Source organism: Ranitomeya variabilis, chromosome 8, assembly GCF_051348905.1.
Source record: "Ranitomeya variabilis isolate aRanVar5 chromosome 8, aRanVar5.hap1, whole genome shotgun sequence".
Taxonomy (NCBI): Eukaryota; Metazoa; Chordata; class Amphibia; order Anura; family Dendrobatidae; genus Ranitomeya; species Ranitomeya variabilis.
In genome coordinates, this window is record NC_135239.1 from 22670350 (window position 1) to 22696797 (window position 26448).

At 40.5% G+C, this 26448-nt stretch overlaps 1 protein-coding gene across 1 annotated transcript; it reads right to left on the reverse strand.

Moving 5' to 3' along the window:
- Positions 1–315: 315 nt before the first annotated feature.
- C8A (complement C8 alpha chain) lies at positions 316–26448 on the reverse strand. The gene is made up of 11 exons (XM_077278828.1): positions 26270–26448; positions 25131–25227; positions 18976–19123; positions 18702–18846; positions 18083–18272; positions 17604–17804; positions 11949–12189; positions 5458–5592; positions 4514–4671; positions 3041–3263; positions 316–538 (listed from the first exon to the last, which is right to left on the reverse strand). Exons 1-11 carry the CDS (start codon positions 26359–26361, stop codon positions 387–389), a joined length of 1782 nt encoding a protein of 593 aa, XP_077134943.1. The 5' UTR covers positions 26362–26448; the 3' UTR covers positions 316–386.

Below are 26448 nucleotides of genomic sequence, written 5' to 3' on the forward strand. Positions count from 1 at the left end.
GTGTCAGCATAGTCTGAGGGTGATCACATGGTGGGGGTCAGCCTAGTCTGAGTGTGATCACATGGTGAGGTCAGCCAAGTCTGAGTGTGATCACATGGTGAGGTCAGCCTAGTCTGAGTGTGATCACATGGTGAGGTCAGCCTAGTCTGAGTGTGATCACATGGTGGGGGTCAGCCTAGTCTGAGTGTGATCACATGGTGGGGTCAGCCGCTGAGCGGTGGCAGTGTGTGGTGTATCAGGATCTGTGTGACAACTAATAACTGGTAGACGTATGACCGGACATTTATCTCTTCATATTTACATCGGACACGTCACAGAGGAAAGAACTGGGTTTCTTTAATTTTGTGCAAACAGCAAAGGTGTCAGATACAAGGTCCCTGATTTCATTAACAGGAGTCGGTGTGGACACTTTTTCCCAGGCACCGGCTTCCACCATTTGTAGGAGGAGGATTGTCGCAGGATCTTGTTCTTTGACGCTTTCCAGATTGGCAAATGGACCATGAAGACCAACAGCTCCAGCCTCCTCGTCCTTTTATATCTGTAATAAATCATCCCAATATTGGATTAGATCTATAACGATTTAAACTATGACATATAGACTGTGAGCGCCAGTATTTCTAACAATATTACCCGAAATGCTTCCTGGAGCCATTATATGATTCCTGCAGAAAGTATGTGCAATTCCACTAGATGTAGTTAATGGAGCCAGTGGTACATTCTGTATTATCCTCCAGAGCTGCACTCACTATTCTGCTGGTGCAGTCACTGTGTACATACATTACATTACTGATCCTGAGTTACATCCTGTATTATACACCAGAGCTGCACTCACTATTCTGCTGGTGCAGTCACTGTGTACATACATTACATTACTGATCCTGAGTTACATCCTGTATTATACACCAGAGCTGCACTCACTATTCTGCTGGTGCAGTCACTGTGTACATACATTACATTACTGATCCTGAGTTACATCCTGTATTATACTCCAGAGCTGCACTCACTATTCTGCTGGTACAGTCACTGTGTACATACATTACATTACTGATCCTGAGTTACCTCCTGTATTATACCCCAGAGCTGCACTCACTATTCTGCTGGTGCAGTCACTGTGTACATACATTCCTGAGTTACATCCTGTATTATACCCCAGAGCTGCACTCACTATTCTGCTGGTGCAGTCACTGTGTACATACATTACATTACTGATCCTGAGTTACATCCTGTATTATACTCCAGAGCTGCACTCACTATTCTGCTGGTGCAGTCACTGTGTACATACATTACATTACTGATCCTGAGTTACATCCTGTATTATACTCCAGAGCTGCACTCACTATTCTGCTGGTGCAGTCACTGTGTACATACATTACTGATCCGGAGTTACATCCTGTATTATACTCCAGAGCTGCACTCACTATTCTGCTGGTGCAGTCACTGTGTACATACATTACTGATCCTGAGTTACATCCTGTATTATACCCCAGAGCTGCATTCACTATTCTGCTGGTACAGTCACTGTGTACATACATTACATTTCTGATCCTGAGTTACATCCTGTATTATACTCCAGAGCTGCACTCACTATTCTGCTGGTGCTCTCACTGTATACATACATTACATTACTGATCCTGAGTTACATCCTGTATTATACTCCAGAGCTGCACTCACTATTCTGCTGGTACAGTCACTGTGTACATACATTACATTACTGATCCTGAGTTACCTCCTGTATTATACCCCAGAGCTGCACTCACTATTCTGCTGGTGCAGTCACTGTGTACATACATTCCTGAGTTACATCCTGTATTATACCCCAGAGCTGCATTCACTATTCTGCTGGTACAGTCACTGTGTACATACATTACATTACTGATCCTGAGTTACATCCTGTATTATACTCCAGAGCTGCACTCACTATTCTGCTGGTGCAGTCACTGTGTACATACATTACTGATCCGGAGTTACATCCTGTATTATACTCCAGAGCTGCACTCACTATTCTGCTGGTGCAGTCACTGTGTACATACATTACTGATCCTGAGTTACATCCTGTATTATACCCCAGAGCTGCATTCACTATTCTGCTGGTACAGTCACTGTGTACATACATTACATTTCTGATCCTGAGTTACATCCTGTATTATACTCCAGAGCTGCACTCACTATTCTGCTGGTGCTCTCACTGTGTACATACATTACATTACTGATCCTGAGTTACATCCTGTATTATACTCCAGAGCTGCACTCACTATTCTGCTGGTACAGTCACTGTGTACATACATTACATTACTGATCCTGAGTTACCTCCTGTATTATACCCCAGAGCTGCACTCACTATTCTGCTGGTGCAGTCACTGTGTACATACATTCCTGAGTTACATCCTGTATTATACCCCAGAGCTGCATTCACTATTCTGCTGGTACAGTCACTGTGTACATACATTACATTACTGATCCTGAGTTACATCCTGTATTATACTCCAGAGCTGCACTCACTATTCTGCTGGTGCAGTCACTGTGTACATACATTACTGATCCGGAGTTACATCCTGTATTATACTCCAGAGCTGCACTCACTATTCTGCTGGTACAGTCACTGTGTACATACATTACATTTCTGATCCTGACTTACATCCTGTATTATACCCCAGAGCTGCACTCACTATTCTGCTGGTGCAGTCACTGTGTACATGCATTACATTACTGATCCGGAGTTACATCCTGTATTATACTCCAGAGCTGCACTCACTATTCTGCTGGTGCAGTCACTGTGTACATACATTACATTACTGACCCTGAGTTACTTCCTGTATTATACTCTAGAGCTGCACTCACTATCTTTTGTAGTTGATGAATATAAGGACTCACCTCCTACGTCTGCAGAATAGTGATTGCAGCTCTACAAGTTGTTGTTCACATTGTATGCTTTCTGAGCTATTGGAAAATGTTGCGGCACAGTAACAGAGAAGACTCTCAGGAGAGGCGTTGCCTTCTATCATTGTGACTGTCTGGTGGACAGCGAGCTCCTTGTTCTTACTTGGTCTTTGGGTCTTCTCACATGATGGACCTTCGGTCCCGGCCGGACACAGACAGCTGCACACATTATTATTTAATATGGGCTCTCCATTATTGTGGCAAGGGCCACAGCGACAAGAGTTGAATTCGCTCAGGAACTCCTCGTAGGCTCGCTTCAGGTTCTGCCTCTTGGTCTCAATCCCAGACAGACCTGTTAATTTCAGACCTTCATGTATGAGCTGGAGCTAAGACCAGAGATAGGATATGTGTCACCATAAAAATACCCACAAATCAGACAAAAATACACTGAGGAAAACAATTGCAGGATGATCAGAAGAAAATGGCATCAGGTGACTGACGATGATTAGTTCAATGCTCCTATGTTGGAGTGTACAACTGCTGCAGGCTTGTGCTGGGAGAGGGACTACTAGAAGATCACTTGTGGTGCGGTAATAATAATTAGGAATGGGACAGACAAGAAAAACAGAAGCTGAAGGATAACTGATCCACACAAGACATGAGAACTTTAGTAGAGGTATGTGGGATGTTCTGCAGGATCTATCCAGGCTAAATAATAAGGTATTTCCGCTAAGGAAATTCTGCAAAATGAGACCAAGGAAATGACATGCAGGAGCAGGTAAATACTATACAAGTAGTGATTGCACAGCTGAGATCAGTGGGTGAGGTTATAACAGACGGTCATATTGCTGCGCATTAATGCACTAGAGTCAAGGACTGAGACAAACCTGACAAAGTCTGTAAAGACCAGACTAGCAGAGGAGAAGAACTTGTTGCACGACTGTATAGAAAGTGACAGTGGAATTGATCTGGAAGCGATGGATACAATATTGCAAGAGAAGGAAAGTCGGGCACGTTTCAGATGGCATGAATAAGGGACACTTGAGGAAAGACTGTAGAGCATGGGAAGCAGAGCAGCAGAAACAATTGTAACAAAGCAACAATGTATCATACATCTAAATTCATAGAACTGGGATGGAACGTTTGGGGTCCGAGCACACAGTCTTTTTCAGGTGGGTGAACACCATGAGCTTTTCAAGAGGAAGATGTTTCAAGAAACGTCAGTGATTTTTTTTTTGTTTGTTTTGCAGTTTCTTGGGTGGTTTTTCAACATTTTGACCAACCTGCAGTTTTTTTGAGATTTACCAACACATTTGAGGAGTATTTTGTTTCAGGAATTTTTTTTTTAACTCCATTAAAAAATTAAGCCAAAATGCTCAAAACTATGTCGGGGCATCTTCCAGGTGTCTTTTGAACCTTCCCATTGACTTTTATAAAGTATAGATCGTCTTCTTCATAGCAGAAGACGCCTGAAAAATGGAGCGGTCACTTCTTTTGACCGCTTGGCGTCTATGGAAACATGAAACGGTTAAAAGATGCCGAAAACACTGAACATATGGTAATAGTAGTATTTACAGGGAACTAGTGAATGTGTGCACATACCTTACAGTTACATTATCGCTTCCCTTTCTCCTACCTCATAATCAATGACTGCCGGATTATATTTCAGAGACCTTCCCCAATGGCGGTAAGTGCTGCCCTTCATCACATTCATCAACCCTCCGACTGACCCCGTGTCCCCTCCTCTCGTGTGAGTGAGGACGTCCTTTATCACACTCTCGCTTCCTTTGTCGCCTAAAAATCAAGAAGGCAATTGTACCTGAACATATAATAAGTTGGCGTCCATGTTGCACTGCCATTCCTTGACAGCGGAGATCTCCTTACCTTGCGCTCGAGATTTTTAAAAAAGCAATACACACTCCTCGAGATTCAAAGGCAACGCCAAGAGGAAGAAGGAATGGTGGAACGCAAAGGATGGAGACGTCACTGATCGAAAAATGATGGAAAAATGGAAACATCATTTTCAAAACATCTTGATTTATTCAGTCTGGAGTAGGAGCGCTACGTGCAGGAATCCCGGCACTTCCATCCTGCGGGGACACAACCCGCTCCATCTCCGGACTGCTCTCCCATCGACCACATCTAGGACCTCATTGGTCGCTGATTACACAGGAGCTGCCAGCAGCGGATCTTGATGATTTGTCCAAGTGCATTCAGCGGCAGAACCTTCCTCAGACGACCATTAATAACATCCGAGGCTGGAAGTGACCACATTTCTGCATAAGGCGGTCATGACCAAAACATAAACTGAGACGTTTTGAAAATGTTGTTTCCATGTTTCCATCCTTTGTAGATCAGTAAGGCGTCTAAGGGCTACCCATCCTGAGATTTCCATCACTCCACGGCTTCTCCTCTCTGGTGCTGTGATTTGGATGTTGAGGAGTGTATGACTTGTGCGGTCCAGGGCCACGTGCTACATAACATGTCTTGTATCATTTCCTACTATAGACTGATACATGAACTACGGTGACTGGAGAATAGAAATGTCACAGTTTTCAGCACATCCTATATAGGTTTTACCGTCAGTAGTTTTTTCCACTTTTTCGCAGGATTTGCCTTTTACTTTCAATGACCCCTCCAGTTGTTCATCATCTGATTGAAGGGTTAGTCCAAAGTGACCGCCGAAACACTCCTCAACCATTCTGAAAGTAATTTCTGGAAAAAAAAGAAGGATAATGATCATCATATCAGCCTATTTGCCCAGGTTATACCAGCATGTTCCAGATCACTATATACAAAAAGGCACATAACTTATACCATCTGCATATATAATTATATACAGGAGATGCCCAGGTTATACCAGCTGTACATATATAATTATATACAGGAGATGCCCAGGTTATACCAGCTGTACATATATAATTATATACAGAAGATACCCAGGTTATACCAGCTCTACATATATAATTATATACAGGAGATACCCAGGTTATACCAGCTGTACATATATAATTATATACAGGAGATACCCAGGTTATACCAGCTGTACATATATAATTATATACAGAAGATACCCAGGTTATACCAGCTCTACATATATAATTATATACAGGAGATACCCAGGTTATACCAGCTGTACATATATAATTATATACAGGAGATACCCAGGTTATACCAGCTGTACATATATAATTATATACAGAAGATATCCAGGTTATACCAGCTGTACATATATAATTATATACAGGAGATGCCCAGGTTATACCAGCTGTACATATATAATTATATACAGAATATACCCAGGTTATACCAGCATGTTCCAGATCACTATATACAAAAAGGCACATAACTTATACCATCTGCATATATAATTATATACAGGAGATGCCCAGGTTATACCAGCTGTACATATATAATTATATACAGGAGATGCCCAGGTTATACCAGCTCTACATATATAATTATATACAGGAGATACCCAGGTTATACCAGCTGTACATATATAATTATATACAGGAGATACCCAGGTTATACCAGCTGTACATATATAATTATATACAGAAGATATCCAGGTTATACCAGCTGTACATATATAATTATATACAGAATATACCCAGGTTATACCAGCTCTACATATATAATTATATACAGAGGATACCCAGGTTATACCAGCTCTACATATATAATTATATACAGAATATACCCAGGTTATACCAGCTCTACATATATAATTATATACAGAGGATACCCAGGTTATACCAGTTGTACATATATAATTATATACAGGAGATACCCAGGTTATACCAGCTGTACATATATAATTATATACAGGAGATGCCCAGGTTATACCAGCTGTACATATATAATTATATACAGAATATACCCAGGTTATACCAGCTCTACATATATAATTATATACAGAGGATACCCAGGTTATACCAGCTGTACATATATAATTATATACAGAATATACCCAGGTTATACCAGCTGTACATATATAATTATATACAGAGGATACCCAGGTTATACCAGTTGTACATATATAATTATATACAGGAGATACCCAGGTTATACCAGCTATACATATATAATTATATACAGAGGATACCCAGGTTATACCAGCTGTACATATATAATTATATACAGGAGATGCCCAGGTTATACCAGCTGTACATATATAATTATATACAGAATATACCCAGGTTATACCAGCTCTACATATATAATTATATACAGAGGATACCCAGGTTATACCAGCTGTACATATATAATTATATACAGAAGATACCCAGGTTATACCAGCTCTACATATATAATTATATACAGGAGATACCCAGGTTATACCAGCTGTACATATATAATTATATACAGGAGATACCCAGGTTATACCAGCTGTACATATATAATTATATACAGAAGATATCCAGGTTATACCAGCTGTACATATATAATTATATACAGAATATACCCAGGTTATACCAGCTCTACATATATAATTATATACAGAGGATACCCAGGTTATACCAGCTCTACATATATAATTATATACAGAATATACCCAGGTTATACCAGCTCTACATATATAATTATATACAGAGGATACCCAGGTTATACCAGTTGTACATATATAATTATATACAGGAGATACCCAGGTTATACCAGCTGTACATATATAATTATATACAGGAGATACCCAGGTTATACCAGCTGTACATATATAATTATATACAGAGGATACCCAGGTTATACCAGCTGTACATATATAATTATATACAGGAGATGCCCAGGTTATACCAGCTGTACATATATAATTATATACAGAATATACCCAGGTTATACCAGCTGTACATATATAATTATATACAGGAGATGCCCAGGTTATACCAGCTGTACATATATAATTATATACAGAAGATACCCAGGTTATACCAGCTGTACATATATAATTATATACAGAAGATACCCAGGTTATACCAGCTGTACATATATAATTATATACAGAATATACCCAGGTTATACCAGCTGTACATATATAATTATATTCAGGCAATGCCCAGGTTATACCAGCTGTACATATATAATTATATACAGGAGATGCCCAGGTAATACCAGCTGTACATATATAATTATAAACAGGAGTGTGATGGTGTGATATGCTATGTGGGTATCATTTTGTGTATATTTCTATTTTACTTATTTTCATGGTGTTGAGTTGTTATTTGCCATCTGATATACTCCCCACAGTTCTGTATTGTTATCTCTCCACAGGGTCAGTGAATAATGTTGTTTGCTAATATGGTAATGACATGTTGACCTAGCTTGTTGAAACAATGAGCCCCTGCTACCCACCCCCCTAACCTGTGAGACACAGACCAGTCTTCTTTGGAACTAGGAAGTGAAGACAGCACATCTGAGAGAAGGGGAAGCATATGGATCATTTTTTATCCTGTGTGTGCTGGATTGTTGGATCCTCAGTGTGGTGGATTATATGGACCTTTCGTGTTTTTGCCTAAATAAAAGTTCTGGAATTGTTCACTATTCTCTTGCTCTGATGATTGTGTGATACCGGAGAAGGAACCCATGACAAGGAGATACCCAGGTTATACCAGCTGTACATATATAATTATATACAGGAGACACCCAGGTTATACCAGCTGTACATATTTAATTATATACAGAAGACACCCAGGTTATACCAGCTGTACATATATAATTATATACAGGAGATGCCCAGGTTATACCTGCTGTACATATATAATTATAGACAGGAGATGTCCAGGTTATACCAGCTGTACATATATAATTATATACAGGAGATGCCCAGGTTATACCAGCTGTACATATATAACTATATACAGGAGATACCCAGGTTATACCAGCTGTACATATATAATTATATACAGGAGATACCCAGGTTATACCAGCTGTACATATATAATTATATACAGGAGATGCCCAGGTTATACCAGCTGTACATATATAATTATAGACAGAAGATGCCCAGGTTATACCAGCTGTACATATATAATTATATACAGGAGATACCCAGGTTATACCAGCTGTACATATATAATTATATACAGGAGATACCCAGGTTATACCAGCTGTACATATATAATTATATACAGGAGATGCCCAGGTTATACCAGCTGTACATATATAATTATAGACAGAAGATGCCCAGGTTATACCAGCTGTACATATATAATTATATACAGGAGATACCCAGGTTATACCAGCTGTACATATATAATTATATACAGGAGATACCCAGGTTATACCAGCTGTACATATATAATTATATACAGGAGATGCCCAGGTTATACCAGCTGTACATATATAATTATAGACAGAAGATGCCCAGGTTATACCAGCTGTACATATATAATTATATACAGAAGATGCCCAGGTTATACCATTTGTACATATATAATTATATACAGGAGATACCCAGGTTATACCAGCTGACATATATAATTATAGACAGAAGATGCCCAGGTTATACCAGCTGTACATATATAATATACAGAAGATACCCAGGTTATACCAGCTGTACATATATAATTATATACAGGAGATGCCCAGGTTATACCAGCTGTACATATATAATTATAGACAGGAGATGACCAGGTTATACCAGCTGTACATATATAATTATATACAGGAGATGCCCAGGTTATACCGGCTGTACATATATAACTATATACAACAGATACCCAGGTTATACCAGCTGTACATATATAATTATATACAGAAGATACTCAGGTTATACCAGCTGTACCTATATAATTATATACAGGAGATGCCCAGGTTATACCAGCTGTACATATATAATTATATACAGGAGATACCCAGGTTATACCATTTGTACATATATAATTATATACAGGAGATACCCAGGTTATACCAGCTGTACATATATAATTATATACAGGAGATACCCAGGTTATACCAGCTGTACATATATAATTATATACAGGAGATGCCCAGGTTATACCAGCTGTACATATATAATTATAGACAGAAGATGCCCAGGTTATACCAGCTGTACATATATAATTATATACAGAAGATGCCCAGGTTATACCATTTGTACATATATAATTATATACAGGAGATACCCAGGTTATACCAGCTGTACATATATAATTATAGACAGAAGATGCCCAGGTTATACCAGCTGTACATATATAATTATATACAGGAGATACCCAGGTTATACAATTTGTACATATATAATTATATACAGGAGATACCCAGGTTATACCAGCTGACATATATAATTATAGACAGAAGATGCCCAGGTTATACCAGCTGTACATATATAATATACAGAAGATACCCAGGTTATACCAGCTGTACATATATAATTATATACAGGAGATGCCCAGGTTATACCAGCTGTACATATATAATTATAGACAGGAGATGACCAGGTTATACCAGCTGTACATATATAATTATATACAGGAGATGCCCAGGTTATACCGGCTGTACATATATAACTATATACAACAGATACCCAGGTTATACCAGCTGTACATATATAATTATATACAGAAGATACTCAGGTTATACCAGCTGTACCTATATAATTATATACAGGAGATGCCCAGGTTATACCAGCTGTACATATATAATTATATACAGGAGATGCCCAGGTTATACCGGCTGTACATATATAACTATATACAACAGATACCCAGGTTATACCAGCTGTACATATATAATTATATACAGAAGATACTCAGGTTATACCAGCTGTACCTATATAATTATATACAGGAGATACCCAGGTTATACCATTTGTACATATATAATTATATACAGGAGATACCCAGGTTATACCAGCTGTACATATATAATTATAGACAGAAGATGCCCAGGTTATACCAGCTGTACATATATAATATACAGAAGATACCCAGGTTATACAATTTGTACATATATAATTATATACAGGAGATACCCAGGTTATACCAGCTGACATATATAATTATAGACAGAAGATGCCCAGGTTATACCAGCTGTACATATATAATATACAGAAGATACCCAGGTTATACCAGCTGTACATATATAATTATATACAGGAGATGCCCAGGTTATACCAGCTGTACATATATAATTATAGACAGGAGATGACCAGGTTATACCAGCTGTACATATATAATTATATACAGGAGATGCCCAGGTTATACCGGCTGTACATATATAACTATATACAACAGATACCCAGGTTATACCAGCTGTACATATATAATTATATACAGAAGATACTCAGGTTATACCAGCTGTACCTATATAATTATATACAGGAGATGCCCAGGTTATACCAGCTGTACATATATAATTATATACAGGAGATGCCCAGGTTATACCGGCTGTACATATATAACTATATACAACAGATACCCAGGTTATACCAGCTGTACATATATAATTATATACAGAAGATACTCAGGTTATACCAGCTGTACCTATATAATTATATACAGGAGATACCCAGGTTATACCATTTGTACATATATAATTATATACAGGAGATACCCAGGTTATACCAGCTGTACATATATAATTATAGACAGAAGATGCCCAGGTTATACCAGCTGTACATATATAATATACAGAAGATACCCAGGTTATACCAGCTGTACATATATAATTATATACAGGAGATGCCCAGGTTATACCAGCTGTACATATATAATTATATACAGGAGATGCCCAGGTTATATCAGCTGTACATATATAATTATATACAGGAGATGCCCAGGTTATACCAGCTGTACATATATAATTATATACAGGAGATGTCCAGGTTATACCAGCTGTACATATATAATTATATACAGGAGATACCCAGGTTATACCATTTGTACATATATAATTATATACAGAAGATGCCCAGGTTATACCAGCTGTACATATATAATTATATACAGGAGATACCCAGGTTATATCACCCTACTCCATATCCCTATATACAAGAGGATGTAGAACAATGTAAATCTATTAGTCTTCAGCCTTGTGATTTATGTACTTGCTATATATTTGATACACTCTATTACCATTTTTTTTCATAACTTCGGTGTCTAATACGAGGACACTGTCCAGGATGCCACCGAGGACGCCGGAGGTTACAAAGTGAGTGCCATAATCATTGATAAACCTGGCGTACAGGCCATAGTGGTAGCTATCGGGAAGCTCCATCAGTGACGTGAGCATGTCCTCATCCAGCACCAGGGGATTCCTTTTAATTCGAAAACGAGCAGTCTGCACTTTAGTGTGGAAGCGGACAAACTGCAGGTTCTGTAGGGAAAAAGATCAATGTGAGGAGATAGAATGCACAGAATAGGCAGAGTAGATAGAATGGACAGAATAGACGGAGTAGATAGAATGGACAGAATAGACAGAGTAGATAGAATGGACAGAATAGAAGAGAGTAGATAGAATGGACAGAATAGGCAGAGTAGATAGAATGGACAGAATAGACAGAGTAGATAGAATGGACAGAATAGACGGAGTAGATAGAATGGACAGAATAGACAGAGTAGATAGAATGGACAGAATAGACAGAGTAGATAGAATAGACAGAATAGGCAGAGTAGATAGAATGGACAGAATAGGCAGAGTAGATAGAATGGACAGAATAGGCAGAGTAGATAGAATGGACAGAATAGACAGAGTAGACAGAATGGACAGAATAGACGGAGTAGATAGAATGGACAGAATAGACGGAGTAGATAGAATGGACAGAATAGGCAGAGTAGATAGAATGGACAGAATAGGCAGAGTAGATAGAATGGACAGAATAGACAGAGTAGACAGAATGGACAGAATAGACGGAGTAGATAGAATGGACAGAATAGACGGAGTAGATAGAATGGACAGAATAGACAGAGTAGATAGAATAGACAGAATAGGCAGAGTAGATAGAATGGACAGAATAGGCAGAGTAGATAGAATGGACAGAATAGGCAGAGTAGATAGAATGGACAGAATAGACAGAGTAGATAGAATGGACAGAATAGACAGAGTAGATAGAATAGACAGAATAGACGGAGTAGATAGAATAGACAGAATAGGGAGAGTAGATAGAATGGACAGAATAGGCAGAGTAGATAGAATGGACAGAATAGACAGTAGATAGAATAGACAGAATAGGCAGAGTAGATAGAATGGACAGAATAGGCAGAGTAGATAGAATGGACAGAATAGGCAGAGTAGATAGAATGGACAGAATAGACAGAGTAGATAGAATGGACAGAATAGACGGAGTAGATAGAATGGACAGAATAGAAGACAGCAGATAGAATGGACAGAATAGACAGTAGATAGAATGGACAGAATAGACAGAGTAGATAGAATAGACAGAATAGGCAGAGTAGATAGAATGGACAGAATAGACAGAATAGATAGAATGGACAGAATAGGCAGAGTAGATAGAATGGACAGAATAGACAGAGTAGATAGAATGGACAGAATAGACAGTAGGTAGAATGGACAGAATAGACAGAGTAGATAGAATAGACAGAATAGACAGAGTAGATAGAATGGACAGAATAGACGGAGTAGATAGAATGGACAGAATAGGCAGAGTAGATAGAATGGACAGAATAGACAGAATAGATAGAATGGACAGAATAGGCAGAGTAGATAGAATGGACAGAATAGACAGAGTAGATAGAATGGACAGAATAGACAGTAGGTAGAATGGACAGAATAGACAGTAGATAGAATAGACAGAATAGGCAGAGTAGATAGAATGGACAGAATAGGCAGAGTAGATAGAATGGACAGAATAGGCAGAGTAGATAGAATGGACAGAATAGACAGAGTAGATAGAATGGACAGAATAGACGGAGTAGATAGAATGGACAGAATAGAAGACAGCAGATAGAATGGACAGAATAGACAGTAGATAGAATGGACAGAATAGACAGAGTAGATAGAATAGACAGAATAGGCAGAGTAGATAGAATGGACAGAATAGACAGAATAGATAGAATGGACAGAATAGGCAGAGTAGATAGAATGGACAGAATAGACAGAGTAGATAGAATGGACAGAATAGACAGTAGGTAGAATGGACAGAATAGACAGAGTAGATAGAATGGACAGAATAGACAGAATAGATAGAATGGACAGAATAGACAGAATAGATAGAATGGACAGAATAGACAGAATAGATAGAATGGACAGAATAGACAGAATAGATAGAATGGACAGAATAGACAGAATAGATAGAATGGACAGAATAGACAGAATAGATAGAATGGACAGAATAGGCAGAGTAGATAGAATGGACAGAATAGACAGAGTAGATAGAATGGACAGAATAGACAGTAGGTAGAATGGACAGAATAGACAGTAGATAGAATAGACAGAATAGGCAGAGTAGATAGAATGGACAGAATAGGCAGAGTAGATAGAATGGACAGAATAGGCAGAGTAGATAGAATGGACAGAATAGACAGAGTAGATAGAATGGACAGAATAGACGGAGTAGATAGAATGGACAGAATAGAAGACAGCAGATAGAATGGACAGAATAGACAGTAGATAGAATGGACAGAATAGACAGAGTAGATAGAATAGACAGAATAGGCAGAGTAGATAGAATGGACAGAATAGACAGAATAGATAGAATGGACAGAATAGGCAGAGTAGATAGAATGGACAGAATAGACAGAGTAGATAGAATGGACAGAATAGACAGTAGGTAGAATGGACAGAATAGACAGAGTAGATAGAATGGACAGAATAGACAGAATAGATAGAATGGACAGAATAGACAGAATAGATAGAATGGACAGAATAGACAGAATAGATAGAATGGACAGAATAGACAGAATAGATAGAATGGACAGAATAGACAGAATAGATAGAATGGACAGAATAGACAGAATAGATAGAATGGACAGAATAGACAGAATAGATAGAATGGACAGAATAGACAGAATAGATAGAATGGACAGAATAGACAGAGTAGATATGCAGCGCCCCAGAGTCCTGGTCGTTGCAGTACTGTGGCTCCGCCACTATGGGGAGCCATGGTGCGTCCGATGGCACTGAAGGAGTTCATCTGATCAGGTATCACAGACACCAATACATTTCACCGCAGGGCCTCCGGGGGGAGCTAAGGGTGCTATTCATTAGGCCACTCCCCACCATAGTGGGTAAACTGGGGGTCAGGCAGGAAGTTAGATCAGAAAGCTGACTGGATTGGACGAAGCAACACCTAGTGGCAGAGGGTGTTGTGGAGGAAGAGACAGTAGGGTCTCTGTCAGGGGTGGGATCCTGACAGAGGCTTGGCATTGAAAAGAACGTAACGGGTCCGCGCCAGCTCCAGGAAGCGGCGGGACCCAAGAAAGGACTAGAAGCGAGATAGATTGTGCTGAGTGAGAAACGAGATCAAGCAATAGGAGAATTCCAGTAGGGGTCATGCTGTAAGACCGGAGCAACATCCTACTGAGGCGCACTACCGGTGGCCGGAACGCCGAGGGAGTAGAATAACATTCAGCTTCAAGCAATACTCCAAACAGCGGCAGGACAGTCAGTTTAAGGCGGGCTGTCTAACACATATCACCTATGAAGTCTTGGGAGGCAATTGCGGGAGAGGGGCGTCTCTAGGGTCCCGGAAGAACTCCAGGCCTATCCGACAAACGGGTGCCGTTCTAACTGTAACATCAGGAAGGGACGGACGATTAGAAGAACATCATTTAATCGAGTTGTGAGGGAACTTAAGAAACAGACACAACAGTTGTGGGGACTTTCCGTAAGCACAGCAGGGAAGGACTACAACACACAGCGCTAAGAAGGAAGGCACCGATTTCCACCTGTGAAGTGAACTCTGAAGGTGCCATTGGACCGGCCGGACTTGCGCAGCCTGGTGAACCGTATTCTGGACTGAGGACTCAGAGATCTCCAGTAAAGAGGTAAAGAGACTGCAACCTGGTGTCCTCGTTATTTACCGCGACCAGCACCCCACAACTGCACCACCAACATCCACACCTATTATTTACTGTGCGCCCCACGGCAGGGTCACGGACCGGGGCCTAGCCGCCGTGACAACCCCCAGAAGCAGAGACTCGTAGGCCCGGTACCGGGTACCCCTCGGCCCTGCGGGTGTGGGGGCGCTCCAGATAGAATGGACAGAATAGACAGAGTAGATAGAATGGACAGAATAGACGGAGTAGAGAGAATGGACAGAATAGACAGAATAGATAGAATGGACAGAATAGACAGAATAGATAGAATGGACAGAATAGACAGAATAGATAGAATGGACAGAATAGACAGAGTAGATAGAATAGACAGAATAGGCAGAGTAGATAGAATGGACAGAATAGACAGAGTAGATAGAATGGACAGAATAGACAGAATAGATAGAATGGACAGAATAGACAGAATAGACAGAATAGATAGAATGGACAGAATAGACAGAGTAGATAGAATAGACAGAATAGGCAGAGTAGATAGAATGGACAGAATAGACAGAGTAGATAGAATAGACAGAATAGACAGAATAGATAGAATGGACAGAATAGACAGAATAGATAGAATGGACAGAATAGACAGAATAGATAGAATGGACAGAATAGACAGAGTAGATAGAATAGACAGAATAGGCAGAGTAGATAGAATGGACAGAATAGGCAGAGTAGATAGAATGGACAAAATAGACAGAATAGATAGAATGGACAGAATAGACAGAATAGATAGAATGGACAGAATAGACAGAGTAGATAGAATAGACAGAATAGGCAGAGTAGATAGAATGGACAGAATAGACAGAGTAGATAGAATGGACAGAATAGACAGAATAGATAGAATGGACAGAATAGACAGAATAGATAGAATGGACAGAATAGACAGAGTAGATAGAATAGACAGAATAGGCAGAGTAGATAGAATGGACAGAATAGACAGAGTAGATAGAATAGACAGAATAGACAGAATAGATAGAATGGACAGAATAGACAGAATAGATAGAATGGACAGAATAGACAGAATAGATAGAATGGACAGAATAGACAGAGTAGATAGAATAGACAGAATAGGCAGAGTAGATAGAATGGACAGAATAGACAGAGTAGATAGAATAGACAGAATAGACAGAGTAGATAGAATGGACAGAATAGACAGAGTAGATAGAATAGACAGAATAGACAGAGTAGATAGAATGGACAGAATAGACAGAATAGATAGAATGGACAGAATAGACAGAGCAGATAGAATGGACAGAATAGACAGAGGAGATAGAATGGACAGAATAGACAGAATAGATAGAATAGACAGAGTAGATAGAATGGACAGAATAGGCAGAGTAGATAGAATGGACAGAATAGACAGAGTAGAGAGAATGGACAGAATAGACGGAGTAGATAGAATGGACAGAATAGACAGAGTAGATAGAATGGACAGAATAGACAGAGTAGAGAGAATGGACAGAATAGACGGAGTAGATAGAATAGACAGAATAGGCAGAGTAGATAGAATGGACAGAATAGAAGAGAGTAGATAGAATGGACAGAATAGACAGAGTAGATAGAATGGACAGAATAGACAGAGTAGATAGAATGGACAGAATAGAAGAGAGTAGATAGAATGGACAGAATAGAAGAGAGCAGATAGAATGGACAGAATAGACAGAGTAGATAGAATGGACAGAACAGGAAGAGTAGACAGAATAGGCTGACGGACATTTGACAATATCTTACCTTTTCTGTATATGTTGTGATATTTTTCAGGAAATCTGATTTCTTCTCATAGTTGAATCCCGCTTCTAAGCCGGCCGGAGAGTCTGCCGGTTTCACCGTGAGGGTAAATCCTCCGCCAGAGGACCCTCCTTTTCTCATAGCATTGAGCAGGTCCTTAGAGTCTTCATAAACCTCGAAGGCCATCCCGGTGTCTGCTCGGGCCTGGGGAAGAAAGGAAGAAGACAAAGCTGGACCTCTCCACATGTACATGTTCCCCTTCACTGACAGCAAGCGCAGGTATTGGGTCCTTGCCTCCCACTGGCCGCAGGACATTTACAATATTTCAAGCCCAAATTGACCCTAAAATTGCCTGTAATGCTCCTTTTTAGTGCCCGTTGGCACAATCCTCCTCTTTCGTGATCTGATTTGAGGGACAGTCCAGCAAACATCGGGCCTGTCAATCACAGATGTAATACTGGTGACTGGGGTCCGGCACTTACAAGGAACTGGTAAGTATGGAAGTTGTACGGTTTTCTGAAGTACTTCTCGTCGGTGGCGTAGTACATCTGCTCGCACGTCGGGTCGTATCTCAGCTCCCTCCATTCACCGTTGTAGACATATTCACACTGCCCACCAAAGTATCTGTGATCCAGAACATTCAGAGCCTCCTCCTGCGTCAAGATATTAAACCTAAAGAGACAAAGCGAAAACTGGTCAGAGGGAATGGCGGAGGAGAAAGTAAATAAGAAAAATGTAACAAAACTAAATATCTTAAAAAATGAATTTAACAATACAAAAACAATAGTTTTTATTTTCCTCTCCCGATTTCTGTAACTGTGCCGTTTCTCTCTTCCTGTGCCTGATCAGAGTGTGATGTCAGAGCTGTGCTGTGTGCTCTGAGCCAATCAGATATCTCCCTCTGCTGCTCCCTCCCCCCTCTCACAGCAGGGACACTGAGGAACAGACACTGAAGCTGCATCCCCCTCCTCTCCCTCCTTCCTTTCCAATATTTAGAATTTTACTCGGGATGGATACAAATTATCCATAATAATAAATATATAAATTTATGACTTATAAAATGCAATTATAATGTTTGGTGCCCTGTAAAGAACCTCTCACCCTCTGACAGCTCTCTCAGCCCCGGGGATTGGAAACAATTGCTTGCAGAACCTCTCATCTTCCTGGAGCTCGCAGTCCTTCTCATCGGACTCATCCCGGCAGTCGGCCTCTCCGTTACATACCAGCTCTGTCTTTATACAGCGACCTATAGGTAAATGGATACATCTAGATTCCTTAGAATGAGAGTGTAGCGCGCGTCGGTTCCATGGCATTGCTATAGGTAACACTCCCATCGTTCGCACCCAGATTTCCTCCTAATCTGATGGTCTCTTACCAGTTTCTTCACACTGATGAAAATCGGAGCCGCACTTGTTGTCGGGGACACATTTCTCCGAGGATTTACAGATTATAGACTCCCACAGATTGCCGATGCAGATCCTTCCGTTATATTTGGATGGCTGAGCCAGAGGCCGGTACCGGTGCTGTGTAACAAAAGGAGGGTTTATGGTAACAATCACTATGGGAGGTATATACAGTATACAGCCCTGGAAGTGGTACAGATACTAGCCCAAAATATTTATGAGGTTGTCCTCCCCATAAATTAACAAAACTAGTATAATTTCTAGAGTGTGGTCACTAATGCAAAATCTCCAACAAGCCCCCAAGATCCCCGGTCTTCAATACTACTAGATGTCTCATCTGGGTCATAAGGACCTTTTGCCCCCTCGAGGATCCAGGGTTTGGGTGTGACAGAAACACCCATATCTACTGGAGGTACACCCCTGCAAACCAGGTCAATCCCTTATTATGAGAGAGGTCCATGGACATTTCCCTGCACCGACTGTCTATGGACACTGGTTTTAGACCATCTCTTTAAAGGGAAAATGATAAATTTTTTTATTCTGTTTGTCATGTTGTTAATTCATAAAAATGTGTAAACAATAGCAGCAACAAAATGATTCAGACTCTATTTGTGCAAAGATGTTATCTTGGTAATCAAAGGTCTATGTGCAGAAAGGAGGAAGAGGAGGAGAGCTCTGACATCACCTATTGTGAATAGTAGATCCTGTGTTATCTACTGTATATAGATGTGTTATCAGTCATTGTACAGGAGGAGGAGGTGAGCTGTGACATCTGTTGTGAATGGTGGATCCTGTGTTATCTACTGTATATAGAGGTGTTATCAGTCATTGTACAGGAGAAGGAGGTGAGCTGTGACATCTATTGTGAATGGCGGATCCTGTGTTATCTACTGTATATAGAGGTGTTATCAGTCATTGTACAGGAGGAGGTGAGCTGTGACATCTGTTGTGAATGGTGGATCCTGTGTTATCTACTGTATATAGCGGTGTTATCAGTCAATGTACAGGAGGAGGAGGTGAGCTGTGACATCTATTGTGAATGGTGTATCCTGTGTTATCTACTGTATATAGAGGTGTTATCAGTCATTGTACAGGAGGAGATGGAGATGAGCTGTGATATCACCTATTGTGAATGGTGGATCCTGTGTTATCTACTGTATATAGCGGTGTTATCAGTCAATGTACAGGAGGAGGAGGTGAGCTGTGACATCTATTGTGAATGGTGGATCCTTTGTTATCTACTGTATATAGAGATGTTATCAGTCATTGTACAGTAGGAGGAGGTGAGCTGTGACATCTATTGTGAATGGTGGATCCTGTGTTATCTACTGTATATAGAGGTGTTATCAGTCATTGTACAGGAGGAGGAGGAGATGAGCTGTGATATCACATATTGTGAATGGTGGATCCTGTGTTATCTACTGTATATAGAGGTGCTATCAGTCATTGTGCAGGAGGAGGAGGTGAGCTGTGATATCACCTATTGTGAATGGTGGATCCTGTGTTATCTACTGTATATAGAGGTGTCATCAGTCATTGTATAGGAGGAGGAGGAGGTGAGCTGTGACATCACCTATTGTGAATGGTGGATCCTGTGTTATCTACTGTATATAGAGGTGTCATCAGTCATTGTACAGGAGGAGGAGGAGGTGAGCTGGACATCTATTCTGAATGGTGGATCCTGTGTTATCTACTGTATATAGAGGTGCTATCAGTCATTGTACAGGAGGAGGTGGTGAGCTGTGACATCACCTATTGCGAATGGTGGATCCTGTGTTATCCACTGTATATTGAGGGGTTATTATCAGTCATTGTACAGGAGGAGAAGGTGAGCTGTGATATCATCTATTGTGAATGGCGGATCCTGTGTTATCTACTGTATATAGAGGTGTTATCAGTCATTGTACAGGAGGAGGAGGAGATGAGCTGTGATATCACCTATTGTGAATGGTGGATCCTGTGTTATCTACTGTATATAGAGGTGTCATCAGTCATTGTACAGGAGGAGGAGGCGAGCTGTGACATCTATTGTGAATGGTGGATCCTTTGTTATCTACTGTATATAGAGATGTTATCAGTCATTGCACAGTAGGAGGAGGTGAGCTGTGACATCTATTGTGAATGGTGGATCCTGTGTTATCTACTGTATATAGAGGTGTTATCAGTCATTGTACAGGAGGAGGAGGAGATGAGCTGTGATATCACATATTGTGAATGGTGGATCCTGTGTTATCTACTGTATATAGAGGTGTTATCAATCATTGTACAGGAGAAGGAGGTGAGCTGTGACATCTATTGTGAATGGCGGATCCTGTGTTATCTACTGTATATAGAGGTGTTATCAGTCATTGTACAGGAGGAGGAGGTGAGCTGTGACATCACCTATTGTGAATGGTGGATCCTGTGTTATCTACTGTATATAGAGGTGCTATCAGTCATTGTGCAGGAGGAGGAGGTGAGCTGTGATATCACCTATTGTGAATGGTGGATCCTGTGTTATCTACTGTATATAGAGGTGTCATCAGTCATTGTACAGGAGGAGGTGAGCTGTGACATCTGTTGTGAATGGTGGATCCTGTGTTATCTACTGTATATAGAGGTGCTATCAGTCATTGTACAGGAGGAGGTGGTGAGCTGTGACATCTGTTGTGAATGGTGGATCCTGTGTTATCTACTGTATATAGAGGTGCTATCAGTCATTGTACAGGAGGAGGTGGTGAGCTGTGACATCACCTATTGCGAATGGTGGATCCTGTGTTATCTACTGTATATAGAGGTGCTATCAGTCATTATACAGGAGGAGGAGGTGAGCTGTGATATCATCTATTGTGAATGGCGGATCCTGTGTTATCTACTGTATATAGAGGTGTTATCAGTCATTGTACAGGAGGAGGAGGTGAGCTGTGATATTACCTATTGTGAATGGTGGATCCTCTGTTATCTACTGTATATAGAGGTGTTATCAGTCATTGTACAGGAGGAGGAGGAGGAGGTGAGCTGTGATATCACCTATTGTAAATGGTGGATCTTGTGATCTACTGTATATAGAGGTGTTATCGGTTATACACAGGTGGATGAGCAGGACTGGGGGAGCAGAAATAAATATTGTTCTTCTTGATTATTTGACATTATTTCTGTGTCTTTTTTGTCAGAGCTAAATTTTCTGGATCAAACAGTCATTTTCTTTCTTCTTCAATCCTAATTATTTCCATTTGACGTTAATTAGTTCTGTAACAGGTTAATGAAAACATTGATAATTACAATAACAGATGTACAAGATTCGGTGTTCGGAGCGATTTGTTCATTGTGACTTAATCACCCGTCCCTCGTCGCAATTCGTTTCTTTTTTCAATTTTGGAAAATGAATATGTTTACTTAACACAAGTGCCAAAAGAAAAAGTTAATTAAAATGTGAGGCAAGAAAAATGCAGATGGCTCTATTTAAAGGAACCCAGTCACCCAGACAATATCCTTTTAGACTGGGGCATCTGTAGGATCTTCATTTTGGAATCTTCCCTATCAAAACTGAGTCAATGTAAATATAAAACCTGTGAAATACACTTAGTCACAATAAGAACAAAAAAGAGAGCACCGCCCCCTGGACTCTTTACAGTTTAGACTCTTTCAAAAGTGTTGCTGGAGAGGTCAATTTATAACACCTACTTTCTCTCTGTTGGATGGCCAGAAAAGGGGGGCGGGACTTATCAAAAAAGTCAGTACATGGACCGTAGTGTGTCTAGTAACTGCCTCATGCTCTGTAACTTGCAATCCACTCTGAGTAGGCAGTTTGTTTTCATCATCATTCTTCAAGCACTATAGGTGCTGGAACTAATTTTCCATCAATTCCCAGCATGTATTGCTCTTAGTCTTGTCTATTGCCTTTACTACCATGAACCAAAAGCTTTCCTCTCTGACATAACTGAATGCCATCTCATAGACAGAAAAGCAGAAGCAGAGATACAGAAAAATCAGACCCGCACTTCCTGTAGAGAGCCAAACTCCGCAATCACTTCCTGCAGAAAGAGAAAAATCTACCCTCACTTCCTATAGAGAGCCAAACTCTGTGCTCACTTTCCACAGAGTGACCAATTTCCACTTCCACGTCCTGAAGAGAGAAAAAGCCTTGACCTCACTTCCTGCAGAGAGACAAAGATCTACCCTAACTTCTAGCAGAAAGACATAGATCCACCTTACTTCCTGTAGAAAGACAAAGATCCACCCTCACTTCCTGTAAAGAGACAAAGCCCTTCCCTCACTTCCTGTAGAAACAGAAATCTCCTCCCTCACTTCCTGTAAAGAGACAAAGCCCTGCCTTCACTTCCTGTAGAAATAGAAAGCTCCTCCCTCACTTCCTGTAAAGAGACAAAGCCCTGCCTTCACTTCCTGTAGAAATAGAAAGCTCCTCCCTCACTTCCTGTAAAGAGACAAAGCCCTGCCTTCACTTCCTGTAGAAATAGAAAGCCCCTCCCTCACTTCCTGTAAAGAGACAAAGCCCTGCCCTTATTCCTTGCAGAGCTGTAAACCCAGCTCTGGGCTGAAATCTAACACTTACTAGGAAGCAGAAGCAGTTTTGTGTGTACCTGTACATCTCCCACTCACTCTGCTCCTCCCTCTACCCCTCCTTCATAGACTTCAACAGGAAGCTGTAATTTGACCAATCAGAGAGATGACAAAATAAGATTAATTTGAGTTGTCTTTTCCACAGTGAATGATGAATGCAGAGAGTGAGAAAAGTGGCTCATAAGTGGAGAAAGAAGCACATTTTCAGACAAGATATAGAGATAGGCGAACTAAAACAGTAAAGTTTGCGGTCCATAGTGAACACCTAGTAATCGGGCACAGAACCTGAACACAGACTTCACCAGGAAGTCTGTGTTACTTTTCAGGTTTGGCACCCCAAACATTGGGTGTTTCCCACGCTGCCATCTGTGGTGATGTCATAGAGTTCACCGCCAGTCATTGAAGCTGCGTCCCCATACTTCACTGTGAGTCGGGACGATGAACTGCGGTGACCTCAATGAGATCACCGTGAGGATTTTCTCACGGTGCTTGTGGTGATCTCATCGAGGTCACTGCAGTTCATCATCCTGGCTCACAGTAAAGTGTGGGAATGCAGTTTCATTGACCAGCGGTGAACCTTATGACATCATCGCTAGTCACCGACGCTTCGCTCGCAGCATCTCATTATCCCGTGATTTTTTGCCTGGGCTGTCACATCATGGCACCGTACAGGTGGTAAACCACATATTGCAGATATGAATTATTGTGTGGGACATCTTCACTTCAGACAGATGAGGGATATGGTTGTTTATTTTTCATTTTTACAGGAGACAAGGGTTTCAATGGAATGGGTGTCAGGTGAGTATAACTTTGTTTATTCTATTTAGATACATTTGTAAAACGGTGTGGATTTTTATTTCAAATAAAGGACTTTTATTCTAGATTTTTTTTGTACAATATGACTATGAGGTTAGTAATAGAGAGGAGCATTATACACACCTCTCCATTACTAAACCCTGGGCTTGATGTCACCTGATAATACAAAGGTGACATCAACCCCACAAATATTACCACACTTACCACCGCCACAGGGCAAATGGGAAGAGCCGGGCAAAGTGCCAGAATTGGTGTATCTAATAGATGAGTCTCTTCTGGGGAGGCTAATTTAATAAAATCAGTGCTGATTATCAAAAACAGAACAGACCCCGCATCTTTTTTTCATTTATTTATTTATAGTGCAGGCTGACGAATATTCCCATCAGCAGCACCTGCAGTAGCTGTTATCAGTGACATCAGGTGTAGGCTGATGGGAGTAGTACTCCTATCAGCCGACGCCTCTGTGACCGGCGGTAAACCTTTTACCGCCACTCACAGCTGCTGGCTCACGCTGTCACTTGACTGGCGGTAATGATTTTACTGCTGATCAGAGGCACCCGAACATCCAAGGGTCCGTCCACCACTAAAGATATGTTGCTTAAACAATGACTGTAGGGGATGATGAGAAATGTCTGACTGTATGGACATAACCCTACTTTTAATTTAGCAGAAATTATACATATACCAGTCAGAATGAATGAGAAGAAAATATACAACTAGAGCCAACGACTGCACAGGAAGACTATCTTACTTTGCTACCTTGGCAAGGAAAACACGGAGACCATTCGGACCACTGACCGAGCTTACAGTCCACAGGAGCAGGAGTGGAGCCTGAGCTCCTGGAGAATCTGAAACATAAATCCCATCAATGCAACAAATAGGAAGAAGTAAAACAATCTATACAATTGGAAAAAAATCCTAAAGTTATGATATCATTCAAGAAATAGTATAGAAAAATGAGAGAAAATCCTGATCTGAATGATCGGGGCAAAAAGAGGGATGAAATCTGCTGCAACTCTCCCCCAGAATTTACTGTAGTCTTCTGATTCAGAGCAACATTCTACTGGCTTCCTGTTAGCTCTCAGGTTGCATTCTCTGCTGCCCCCTGCTGGCTTCATGTATGCAGTGCACTGTGGTAGATGAAGGTTATCTTTCTAACTATGCTATTAACTACTATTACTAATATTGTGTTCTATTCCCCCGGAAAGATTTTTTTAAATCTATATAGTAGAGCATTTAACCCTACATAGGAGAAATTTAGAAATATCCTGACAGCCATTGATTCCAAGCATGATTGAGTGAGAAGTTGTGATTAGAAATCCACTAAATCTTATCAGAAGCCGCAAGGAGGACTCGTTCCACAGCAGAAAAAAAAAATTATATATATTATATATAGGTTTCCTTAAAAATAATTTTGAAGAACTGAGAACAGATGCAGAGGGTAAGATTTCCACCATAGATCTGTTCCATCACAACCTCCAAGGTGCAGTTAATATGTGATAAAGGAAGGATAATCCAGCCCAATGGACTTGCAATCATTTTATTAAAGTATTATACAGAGGACGACTAGTAAAATATTCATGTGAAAATCAAAGATGAGATCTACGCATTTCAGGCGCCGCAGCATCATAATTAAGAGAGCTGCAGAACCTGAAACTCGTTGATGCCATCTTTGGGCTGGGAGATAAAAGTAATTTTACTGTTAGTTTAGGAGAGACATCATCATCCACAATTCATTGCATCAGAGTTGTTTATCAATACAGAGTTTGCACATTTGAAAAATTCTGCATGCAGCTTTGGATGTGACTGGAGCATAGGACTGGACAATGTAGGAGAATAAAACCGTTCCATTCAGAAACAGCCCAACGTCAGATACTTATCGGCCCCTACCTGCCGGCTGATCCAATGTGGCCGCTCGTCACCATTCCTACGATGCATAATACGGATAAACGCCAAAGATCGGAGCCGCTATAAACTCTCATCTTCCCCAATTAGATGGATGCGATGCTGCCGCGCAGACATGGATGTGCTGGAGGTGAAACTGGAGCTTTCCCGGCAGTGTCCGCAAT